Here is a 12,366-nt window from a genome sequence, read left to right on the forward strand (position 1 = left end):
ACACATCTTGCAAAATCTCTTGGTTGTAATGTTATTCTCAAGGTTTGACCAAAATGGCTTCAACTTCATCCCTTCCTATCATAGATGAGCTTAGTTTAAATCTCCAGCGTTAAAAGGAGGCAGGTGATAAGTATTCCTTCAAGGACTGCTGGGCATTTTAATTTAAATAATTTTTTTCCTGATACATAAATTAACACAAGATTGAACAAAACCTGCCCACAGCCCCATGGATTACAAATCTGGACATGCTAATTTTAAAATGAAATGAATGCATACCTTCATGATGCCATTCCAGTTGTCGCCCGTAGAGACTTGAAACAAAGTAAGGAAGGCCATGCCAAAGTTTTCAAACGTAGCGTGACGACTCATACCTTCGCACGGATAGTCTTCATTGCAAACTGAGTGAGAGAATAAGATCGGGTGGTTTGTGGAGTCAAATCAGGAGTGATGAAGGGCGATATGAAAGAGTGGGGACAAGAAGAAACAAGTGAAAGGAGAGAACAGGAGGCGATAAAGAACATAAAGTGAATTGCAACATTTTTGTCCCTATTAAACAAGCCAAACCAGTGCAGGCCCAATCTGACATTTGATCAACAACAATCTGATCTAATAAGATGTTTATTCTGGAGCTTATATCGAGATCTAATCTGAAGAATTGCCCCAAGAATGTGACACAAAAGCTACGAAGGAGCTGCAGCTCCTTTTAGATGAACTAGTTTTGAGAGATAAATCTTACATCTGCAGTGTGGATATTTATAGCACATCACCATGAAAGGCGGGCAATAATGCAATTGTTCTCATGCCCCACTGAATAGATTTTAATGAAATTCTCAGAAAGTAATCTCTGGATGTACATCTACAAATATTAACCCTTTAAAATCAACTTGATTGCCACAGCCAACTGAAATTCACATGTACTGAGCTCCAATTTGTTAACTGGACACATGAGTCGTCACAGATTACTAAAAGTAATGCAGCAATTGGAAACAAAGTGTGCTGGAGTTTTGTGACAGGATTTTAGCTGACGAAAACTCACCAAGTTCTCCAAAAAGCTCTACTCCTAAGGCGGCGTAGATGAAAAACAGCAGCATGAAGAGCAGGCCCAGGTTACCCACCTGCAACACAAAGATAACACACCCAGACGAAAATACTCTTTATTGTTTGCTTAAATCAGTCACCAACTTCAAAACATCTGCAACCAAAAAATATGTTTTAACAGCATCTCTGTGATGTTGTGTACTCTGGATCTTTAAGGAACAAGATGTACTTTTAGTGTAAAAGAAAATAGTTCATATTAAACCTTGATTATTGCTGGTTTATGTATTGTTAAATAGACCTGCAGTCACCCCAGAAGCCATAACTTTTCTTCCTAATATTAAACCCAGAAACATATAAATTCTTGCATTAGACTAAATAAGAAGGTCATCTTGCAGCATTTAATGTAAAGTCTTTTGATTTATAAAAGCTGTTCCAGCTTCCTGTTGATTTGAATATTAATTTGACATAGAGCTATGTTTCTGGTTAAATATTGAGCAGAAAAGCAGAAGATATTAACTTGTTTTTCATCGTGCAGCTCTCGTGTCACCCTGTTTGAATCTGTAAACGGCAGCACGGCTTCCTGAGAGACTTCACCAGCCGAACCTCTCATGCTTTTATGAATTTTTGAGTTTGGGGTTTTGGGACTTGGCTCAGTTCCACCGCAAAACTGCCTTCTATTAACACAACTTAATGGAGATGAAGATGTTACACAGTAAACACTCAGGGCGAAATCTAATCCCATTACAGGGATATGAAACACTCTGCCAACAGCACCGCTCCGCTGAGAACGAGGACACGTTCTGACCACAAGTGCTGCCTGATTTCACTGCAGACTTGTTCAAAGAAGAAGTCTCAGGGCTCCACCTATTTCTACAGGAAAACAAGCCTCAGATTTGCTTTTTACTTTGTATATTTTAGCTTAAGATTAGTGCATAATCACTGTATCAGTGGTTGAGTTGGAGCTACAGAAAACCCACATTATATTCAGATTAGGTTTATACAGAAACAAAATTATGCAAAAATGTGAGCTCTGTTTAAATTAGGATTTAGGACAGGGGTTTGCTTTAGGGACAGAATTCTTCTCAGCAGTCTGAATGGGGGACCATTTCTTACATTTCTAGGGCTTTTTGTTAATGAATCACTCAAATAAATAAATAAATAAATACAGCAATTTTTTTTTCTTTTTTCTTTTAAATCATCTAAACTATTGAACATCTGGTTGGGCTAAAATTGAAAACAGAAAAGAAACAAGGTTTTGTGGATGTCAATGCTGAGTCATAGACGTCTTCATTTAGCTGAGACTGACAAGAATATATCTGAGTGGAGGGAGTCAACCTCCTGTATCAAACTGAGTGTAAATTATTAATTATTTTTACACTTTGTGGCCCTGATGAAATGAGTTTGTGAGCCGAATATAGCACAGGAGACATCAGTTGATGATCTCGCTGTTTTATATGTATATATTTATTAATATAAATGTTCATGTAGAGAGAAAAAAAATCACAGATAATTCATAATGATGCTTGATGAAAAGTGAAAAATCCTTTTTAAGGTTTAGTTTAGTACACATTAAAACAAACTGCAGTCTATTTGAGATAAAAAGTAAAAAAAAACTACTTTGAACTGCACTTAAGAGGAATTTATCCCATACCTAAAGTTTAAATTATACCATATTCTGTGTTTTGCCTCCTACTCAGAAGTCATACAACTTCTGATTTGAAGAAAATGGAAAAAGAAATATGCAAAACGTTTTAGTATAAACATCCCTTTTTTAAAATACTTAGCAGAGTGTATATATATACATACTGTACAGTAAAGCGATATTAAACAATTATTTTAATAGGTGTTAATCTGCTCTTTATTTTTTAAATAAAAACAACAGACACATTTGCATACATTTCTGTCTTTTTGACACAAGAGATCTGAGTCATTGGTGGCTTTAGGAACAATAAAACTTAGTCATTAAAACAATAAAGTTTCAAAATGATTTGGTAATATAAAGAAAGACTATAACATTTTAAAGCAATACAAATGAAACTGATTTATATGAGCTGGGACCAAATGTTAATAAAAATTCTGGATATTTCTCAGCCATTCTAAGAAAACAGCAGTAAGAAATAATGAATGGCACACTACAACCATTAAAGTTTGGATAGGGGAGATGAAATTAATAGAAAGCGAGTAAATTACTTTGTTTTACAGCATCTTCCTGACATGTAAAAAAGTCATTCAGGGTACGAACATCTCACTCTAAATGTACCAACTATAAAAACTGGCTGTGGGACTTACAACGTGTTCCGCCTGCAATTTTTGCAGATATTCCTCCCTGAGCACCTCTGTAGTTTTATTCTTATTCCTTGTCCTCTCGTGGCAATATCAAGTATTTGGCAGTTCCTTTATTCAGATGTACCCTGAAGCCATTTTTAGAAATGTCAATACCATCCTCAGTATCCTATTTGATGGAATGAAATAAAGTTAGCAGCTTGCCATTTCAATTTCACTGTGAAATAAAGAGTCCTATCACCTCAGGTAAAACTGGTCACCAGGTATTAGGCTTTTACTCTCATTTTTTAGTACCTCTACATCGCACATATCCATATAGTTTCAAAGCGACCTCCTGGAACTTTTTAATTAGCCTTAGTTTTAATTACCTCCCTGTCTGCCCGTGGGACAGAGTAAAAGACTGGGCGTTAATGAGAGGGGGATCAATAGAAGGGAAAGACAAGGAATCTGCTCCCACTCACCCCTGCCTGGCCTCTTCTCACCACACCACCTGGTTCCATCTGTTTGCTTTGTTTTACTTCTGATGGTCCAGGAATCGGATAGGTGTGTGCGTGTGAGTCCATAAATGAGGCTCTTCATCTGTTTTTCTGTGTTTTTGTGTCAGCGTCGAGACGCTGGAGTGGAAACTTCTAAAAACTCCAGTTTGGATGTCTTTGCGTACATTTGATACGTTGAGATTTTGAGAAGCCATAACGTAGCGGCGTATACGCGCATGCTCACTTTTGCTTAAACCACAACAACAATCGAAACATTTTAGCAGTTTTTGAGTCTTGTCCGAACTCTTCTATCATTAAATTTTTAACTTGCTGGAAAAGTTCAAGGCCGAGAAATAATGTGTCAGAGGTAAAACAACCACAGTGGTTTTGGAAAATATTTAGTACTGCTACTAATGTTTCTTTTTCATATTTTTGATGTCATTAGTGTCAGTGTTATCGCCACCTTGTGCCATAGAATGGATATTTTAGTCTGTTAATTGCTCATTTGGACATTTTTATTCTTTGCCAAATGGAAAAAAAAGTTTAAACAGATCACTCAAAAACATCTTTAACAGAAAACATTCTGCTTAGTTGTGAAGTTAGTCAAACAGATTCACACAATTCTTTTGTGAAAATTTGTTAAACAGATTCCCTCCAACCTAACATTATAATTACTAAAATACTACACATTTGCTTCAAACTTGCCAACTCTAAGAAATCTAATTGTGTAGACTAACCTACAGCTATCAGGTTTATCAGTGAAATTCATCTTCTCAGGTGCTAGAACTGTCAGAACAATCTAAACTGCTCACTTAAGTATCTTAGGAGTAATAAAATAAAAAGAATGTCCTATTTTGTGAAGAACAAAATACAAATGAATCACTTTCAAACTGAGTTTGCTACTAGTCAAGGATTTACGCAAGGAACCAGTGTTGTGTTTGATGGACTGGATCAGGAGGGAAAATAGTTTTCTTGTTAAAAGGGGAATTTCTTGGTTTGAGAAGAAGAATTCTTGGTTTTGAATTAAAATTTTAAACCACTTCATTTTTAAAACATTGCTTTCACACTCAAACCCCATTCAGTTTTAGAAAAAAAAACAAAAAAAAAACGCCCCCACTCCAGTTCAAGTTCTTTTACCACACAAGCTCCTTTGGCGCTGCTGCTGAAACTTCTAATCTTGGAATTCTGTGAAACGACTGTCAAAAATCCCAGCCAGTAGAGTGACACATAATCCCCCGATGTTTCTGCCTCTTTGTGAGTTAGTTTGTTTTACTTCACAGTGCCCACTCAGGGAGATTACAAGAGATTTCACTTCTAAAGTGTTTTGTTCAGTCAAAACAAAAGCACCCTTATTATTTTCCATGCAAAGCGAGCTCAAACTCCGTCTATTTAGCGATGCAGCTGAACTTTAAGTGCACTGGAGTAGAAGGGGATGGCCCAGAAACTCCGACTCTAAGGACAGTTCACCGCTAAATGACCTACAGCCCGGCTTGAGAACCGTTTCTCACACACTGTGGTTTCAGTGTGAGTCTGGGTGCTGAAAATGAAAACAAGACAAATTATATGGCTGTGCATGAGGGCGTGCATGTGCATATAGGTATCTATTAGAGACGCCTAAAGGCCAACAGAGAAAGAGAAGCAGAGCACGCATTCCTCGATTGTTGACTGAGACTGAGACCAGCTCTCTCTTGGGGAATGAGGCGTGGGACAGAAGAGGGGGAGACAGTGGAGGAGTCGTACCTGAGGCAGGGCTTGAACCACTGTATCCAACAAGGCTCTCATTCCCGTTGCCATCTTCAGCAGCTTCAGCACTGAGTGTGCATGTCAGAGCAACAAGAGGGAGGTTAGAAGCAATTTATGGGAAAATTCAGCAAGTTTTAATGCATACAAAACAGTAAACTGTGGACAAGTTAGTTTAAAATAACACTTCAGGGTACAGTTGCTATGCTGACAAACTGACCTGCAAAACCATTTACATTTTAACGCACTAGTATGATCAAATCGATATTCTATTTACAGGCGGTGTGTTGTGAACAGGATTTCCAAAGCACGTGTGACTTCTTTACCTCGGGCTATCCTCAGAACCCTCATGATCCTGATGATAGTGGGGTTGATGGGCAGGGCAGCACTGATCTCAATCTCCTCCAGAGTGATGCCCATCACGGACAGGAGCACGATGGCCAGATCCAGCTGGTTCCACCTAGAACGAGCCCATATGTGCACAGCTGGGTTGGATCAGGGCCTCACACCACATACACAACATTTGCTGATGACCAAACCAGCAACTTTAAGGCTAACAGGCCTTACAAAATGAATTTACTGGTAAATTAATGTTATCAAGCTTTTTTTAAAATAATTTTAAACTGTCTGACTGTACGTTTATGTCTTATCTTCCAGTTTTCCTGCTTGCTGTATGTAATTACATGTCCTACCTGTTCAGAAGAGCAAAAGAAGGAGCAACATCTCCTGTTGCAGTCTTGTCGCTTAATCGTGCCAAAAACACATGCATACACCTGCAAACTAACCCTGCCTGCAGTGCTACGGGTCTTACTATGTCTGTGTGTTAATTTCTACTCCATTGACCCAGTTCTAAAGCTGAGAGTGACCCCGGACTATAAATCACACCGTGCACAAAGACAGTTCACGGCTGTTGTTGTCACGACCTAAGGAGACAAAGTGCTTGTAGATAACCGCAATAAATTTTCACCACATCCGCCCATCCTTTTTCTTATTTCATCACTCATTTGTCCTCTTCCTCTTTGTGTCTTTGATCTGACCAGCTTGCCCCACTATATATTATCTCTGTTGGAACCAGTTCCTCCAACCCTTTTTGCTTCGGAAACAAAAATGGGTCAATGACATTAGCATGATATAGGCCTTCTTAATCAAAGATGAGCTTGATGTGAACAAGATGAAGACACTGGAAGTGTACAAGCAGAAAATGAGCAGATAATTTGATTTTGTAATGAAAATCTTACAATTACAAAAAAAACAACAACAAACAAATCATGGTAAAAGGATTAAAGTTTATAATCTTGGACTAACCTTTGAGAGAACAAAAAGGACCTATACACTGGAAAACAGCTGCTGTCTTTGTACATTAAAGCCCTATTTGAGATAAACTACGCTGCAGTCAGCTTAAATGCTGAATGGGTAAAATATTTCTACATATTTCCAAATCTGCAATGCGTTTAAAGCTGTTAGTCTCAATTCTATTTATAATGATCAAAATGAAATGTGAATTTACAGAGAAACACTTTGAACTGAATGAATGTTTATTGTGGCACTATTTATGTTTAATCAAGAGATTAAAGCTTGTGCCTAGAGCTTTAATAATCGTTTTAATGTTTATTATATTTTTAATCACATCTGTGCTAAGTGACTTATGTTATTATTTAAAAAAAGAATAAAACCGGTGTTTTAATTTTGTAAAACTTGTTTTTCATTGTCTCAACAGAGAGATGATTCTGGTTAGACTATTTTAGTCTGATAAGAGGAGAGAGGCTGTCATACAATCCTTCAGATCCACTGTAATCTACCTCTGAACAGCAGATTAACTCTCCCACTGTGGACGGAGGGATTCTGAAGCTTTGCTGTGTTAGAAAAATGCATGTGTAAACACTGATGCGGGAAAAAAGCACAAAGATGCATTTAGACGTGCAGACTGCCATGCATTTTTAGCCGAAAATTCAACAAGTGTGAACACAGAAACACACACATGTACCTGTCTTTGAAGAAGCGTCGAAATCCAAAGGCGATGAGTTTTAGTACAGCCTCCAGCACAAACATGGAGGTAAAGAAGTAGTTGCAGTACTTGAGGGCGAGATCCAAAGACTGAAAGGAGAAAATAAAAAATAGCATGTGAGTGTGTATGTGTGTACCTAACTGTGCTATCAGCAAACTGGAATGGTTCCAGTTGTTTCTGGAGTGAAATCAAAAGTGCTACAGGCCAATTCAGAGCATTCTCCTTTCACACCAACACAAACACACATTAGGTCCCCTAACAAATACACACTTCAGAGGTGAGTGTTCTAACACTGGAGCGGCGAACATGCTGTAATTGTTTAAAAACCCCGGCCTGGGATTCTGTTTCTGTGGAGGATATAGTGTCTTATGAAGAGCTGTGTGTTCTAACAAGTGGGAGGCTGCCAAATGTCAGGACCAACAACTGACAAATACAGCCAAGACCTGTGATATTTATCTGATGCTCGGTCAGTTTGAGCAGGCCCGCTCCATTTTAAAGGTCAAACGGGTGTCTTATCTCAGGATAATCACTTTTCTCTTCCTCAACAAAGTGCTGCCAGGTTTCTGAACCTCCGTTCGCCACACAGAAATGGGCAGAGACACAAAATGTACAGCTAAGACCGGTCTGACAGCAGCCATGTCAAAAACAGCAGCGGCGCAATCATGGCTCTTTGTTGGAGCTGGGACACAGTGTCAATGTGGTTGACTCGTCAAAAGCATATAAAAAAAGGGTGAAAAAGATTCTTTACTTTATGAAAGGATGGAAAAAAAACACCTAACCTGTTTGCAGAGACGGATAATAAATGTAAACATAGAACTTCAGCTGTTTGATGACTTCACTCGCACCTCTTCCACACACTCATCAAGCACAGCTCTTTGCACCAACAGGTAAAGATTTCTCATTACGTGAGGTTGATTGTAGTGCTCCAAGGACATTGTGATCACATTGATACAGATGATGAAGGTGATGATGAGGTCCAGGTAGTGGTTTGTGCAGAGTGTGTGGATCATCAGGCGCATGTTGCCATAGCTGGAGTAGTAAGGCAGCTTCTGAGCCTCTGTTAGAAAAAAAGAATATACACTAATGACATTTTTATTCACTTCAAAGAAAACCTAAACCAGTTCCAAAGTCCTTTTGCTGTTAGAAAGGTCAGTAAATTACCTCATGTACTCTGGTAATTATACTATAGGTGACATCAGAAAAGTTGAAAAAAATGAATCATCGTAGAACTGATTCAAATTGCAAAGCTCATTAGTAATTATGCAAAGGTGAGTAAAACACAATTTGGCGTCAGGTTTGATTGCTCTACATACTAATATGTGGAGGGATACCAAAACAAGTGGGATATCTGAGCACTTTAGGTTGTGTATCAGTATGTTAAGACAGACATCTAAGACAGGATTTGAAGTGCCTCCCCGTCTTTTTGTTTTACTCCACTTTTCTGTACTTCTATTCGGTAGCTCTTTTTTAAAATTCCAATCCAGCTTTTAGTCTTTTTCATATTACATTTCCAGACATCTATCTTACTCCTCCTCTTCTTCTCCATGCGCCGTTGCCGCTTCTCCTCACGCCTCTTGGCCTCCTCCACCTCCTGATGCTGCCGGCACTTGTGGAAGTTTTCCACCACCACCCCGACAAACATGTTCAGGACAAAGAAGCTGACGATGAGGAGGAAGGAGATGAAATATAGCAGCATCCATGGGTTGTTGTTGGTTACCGGCTAGATTTTTGGCAATGCAATATATTTATTTTGGTGTTTTCGCATGACAATTTAATGTAGAATGGCATGATGAAAAAGAGAGAGAAAAAAATGTTAAAAAGGAAACAAAAGCATGAATATTTCCATGAGATATTTCCTTAATATATTGGCTAAGATTTATCCACGTGAAAGCTGTTATTTATTAGTTTATTTGCAGATACCTGTTGGTCAACACCCACTGCATCCAGGCCGTGGTACATGATGTTGACCCATCCATCCTTGGAGGCGAGCACAAACAGGGACATCAGGGCCTAGATAAAAATGGTTGGATAAGAGATGTTAGCATAAAAAAGTCAATCACACTGCATGACAATTCCAGTATGTAAAAAAAACAAAACTCTATGACCCTGACCTGTCCCAAGTTGTCAAAGTTGTACTTATGATGGACCCACTTGTAGGTGGCTAGCAGACAGTCAGACTTGTTGGTGATGTTTTTAACATCAGGGCCGAGACAGTAAAAAAATTTGCCTTTAAATAACTGTCAACAGAGAAAAAAAAAAAAAAAGCTTTTGATATCATCTTATTTATACAAGACAGAAAAATGTGTCGTTGTATATGTCGTGATATGTGGTGATGTAAAAAGCAGAATTGCATTTAAACAGAAAAAGACCCTAAAACTTTGTGGAATTCAAAATTAATGAGACAAAGTTTGGGGAACAAGAGGAGCCTTACAGCCTCATGACACTTTTCTGTGTTTGCAGATTAAGAAACGTGACTTTAGGAAATAATGTGACAAAATCACCTCTTTTCGTATTTGATACTCTAGCTTAGCATGATCTTCAACACCAAGTTGTCATTGATGAGGTGATGTTGTAAGGCTAATTTCTTCCAGCTATGTATCTCAAACACAAGGCAACTATGCCAAAGTGTGATGGGAATATTTTGAAAAATGCAGTGTTAGAAACTCCTTTGGAAACAAACAGATAGGGCTTTTAACAATATGCTTACAGCACGAGGGTTAATGACAGCCATGCTGTACTGCCCACCTGAACTCCAAGGATCCCAAAGATGATGAAGAATGCACAACAGATCAGGACAATGTTGCCGATAGGTTTTAGAGACGTGATGAGAGTCTCCACCACCAGCTTCAGCCCCGGAGCTCTGCTAATTACCCTAAAAAGATGAGAAGACAATAATAATACAGAAAAGATCAGTGGAACAATATAAAGAGATGATAAAAAATACACACTAAAATGCTTTTTTACAGTGCCTATTTTCTACTTGTACACAATGCTTGGATTGATGCATATCATTGTTTTATTATAACAGCTTTCAAATTGCACTGATTAGTTGAAGAATTGTTCACGAGGGAAAACACGGCTATTAAGGAAAATACAATTATTCAATCAAGTTGAAATTTTCTGCTTCCTGCTGCAATTATTAAATAAATGGATAAATAAATGGATGTTGGATGTGCTTGAGCACAAAACCTTGCTCAGCAATTATAATTATGATTATTATTATTTACATTTTTAGATTTGTAAAGATCAAACTGTAGGGGGAAAAAACAGGGTGCTGCCAAAGAGGTGGCTATTCAAAGGAGAATTGAACTGAATAAATAAACATAAATTATGACTTTTAAATGGTGTCTGTGGATTAAAAGGTTAGTTAGATGGTTAATCATCTGACTGCAATCATACTAAGTCCTGGACATCATATATGCATCTGATTATACAGTTCATTCATCAATGTATGATTTAATTAGGCCTCCTTGATATTTTACTTTAGATTGATCTTAAAAGTCAGACAATGACTCAGTTATATTTCACTTGAATTACTTTTTTTTGCTTTGTTTTACAGTTTAACATCCATCCATCCATCCATCCATCCATCCATCCATCCATCCATCCATCCATCCATCCATCCATCCATCCATCCATCCATCCATCCATCCATCCATCCATCCATCCATCCATCCATCCATCCATCCATCCATCCATCCATCCATCCATCCATCCATCCATTCATTCATACCTGCATACAGTTAATCATAATTCACCAAAAAATGTTTCTTTACTTGTTACCCAAAGTTTTTAGACAGCATTGGCTAATTCAGAATGAGCTCACACATCAACAAAAATGTAGGTTTATGCATTAAAATTGCGCTCGTATTACATTAAAAGTGAAAATGTGTAACGCTTCATCTGCCAGGCGTTGATGTTTACCTGAGGGGACGCAGTGTTCTGAGCAGCCGGAGAACCCGGAGCACACCCAGTATCTTTGCCCCTCCCGCCATAGACACAACAATATCAATCAAAGACACAAAAACCAGGAATCCATCCAGAACGTTCCAGCTGCTCCGCAGATAAGCCTGTTCGCCCACATACAAACCCATGGAAACAACCTGCCGATGAGAGAAAAGCCCGAAAACAATATATTACAACATGGACTTTGCTTGCCATAGCAGGGCAACTTGAATTCAATAGAAAGTTGTATGTTATCTTTTTGTGATCCAACTTTTTTAAATTAAACTGTCAAATGCAAAGAATACAGTCGGTAAGCAAATAAAAAGTTTATATTGAAGAAGTAGAAGAAAGAAAAGACAAGATATATATAAAACTGCCTCCATCAGCAGTAAGACACCAACCTCAGCAACAATAGCTGTTCCCTTCATCTAAAACCCCATTTACACGTCTGCTAAGGGAGTATCCAAAACAGACACTGACTTCTTTTTAAATGGACTCAGTTTGGAGAAATGGAGTTTATTTTTGACCAGATGGACAAACAAACAGCTTGTCCAAACAGGACCAAAACCAAAGTGGATTGTTGCTGTCTTAAAATAACTCAACCATTTCATAGCATGTTCATTCAATTGATATTTTAGAAACTTTTACATCCATGTCAAGTATAGTTACGTTATGTTAAGGTGTTATTTACATCGATTTCTGTGGTTATTTGCAAGTCAATCAATCAATCAATCAATCAAATTTTATTTGTATAGCACATTTCAGCAGCAAGGCATTTCAAGGTGCTTTACATAATTAAAAAACAAAATAAAAACAGCATGTGACAATGAATAAACAGTAAGAAAGAGACAAACATCAAAAACCCGCACTCTAACCCTA

General features: G+C 38.0%; 2 protein-coding genes across 6 annotated transcripts in view; one reads left to right on the plus strand and one right to left on the minus strand.

Annotated features, from left to right (window-relative positions):
- The window catches only part of mapk8ip3 (mitogen-activated protein kinase 8 interacting protein 3), a gene marked incomplete in the record, with an annotated part of 1,049,817 nt that overhangs the window by 167,720 nt on the left and 869,731 nt on the right, over positions 1–12,366 (plus strand).
- Positions 1–12,366, minus strand: part of cacna1ia (calcium voltage-gated channel subunit alpha1 Ia) — a 79,601-nt gene that overhangs the window by 22,833 nt on the left and 44,402 nt on the right. For all 5 annotated transcript variants that reach the window (XM_037978656.1, XM_037978655.1, XM_037978653.1 and 2 more), the window contains exons 19-29: positions 11,467–11,645; positions 10,288–10,414; positions 9,654–9,779; positions 9,463–9,552; positions 9,070–9,262; positions 8,448–8,599; positions 7,522–7,631; positions 5,864–5,997; positions 5,538–5,608; positions 1,037–1,115; positions 277–398 (exon numbers count right to left, since the gene is read on the minus strand). In XM_037978656.1, the coding sequence (XP_037834584.1) occupies positions 277–398; positions 1,037–1,115; positions 5,538–5,608; positions 5,864–5,997; positions 7,522–7,631; positions 8,448–8,599; positions 9,070–9,262; positions 9,463–9,552; positions 9,654–9,779; positions 10,288–10,414; positions 11,467–11,645 (1,383 nt within the window). The remainder of the gene's footprint in view (positions 1–276; positions 399–1,036; positions 1,116–5,537; positions 5,609–5,863; positions 5,998–7,521; positions 7,632–8,447; positions 8,600–9,069; positions 9,263–9,462; positions 9,553–9,653; positions 9,780–10,287; positions 10,415–11,466; positions 11,646–12,366) is intronic.

This window comes from Kryptolebias marmoratus, linkage group LG12 (assembly GCF_001649575.2).
Source record: "Kryptolebias marmoratus isolate JLee-2015 linkage group LG12, ASM164957v2, whole genome shotgun sequence".
Taxonomy (NCBI): domain Eukaryota; kingdom Metazoa; phylum Chordata; class Actinopteri; order Cyprinodontiformes; family Rivulidae; genus Kryptolebias; species Kryptolebias marmoratus.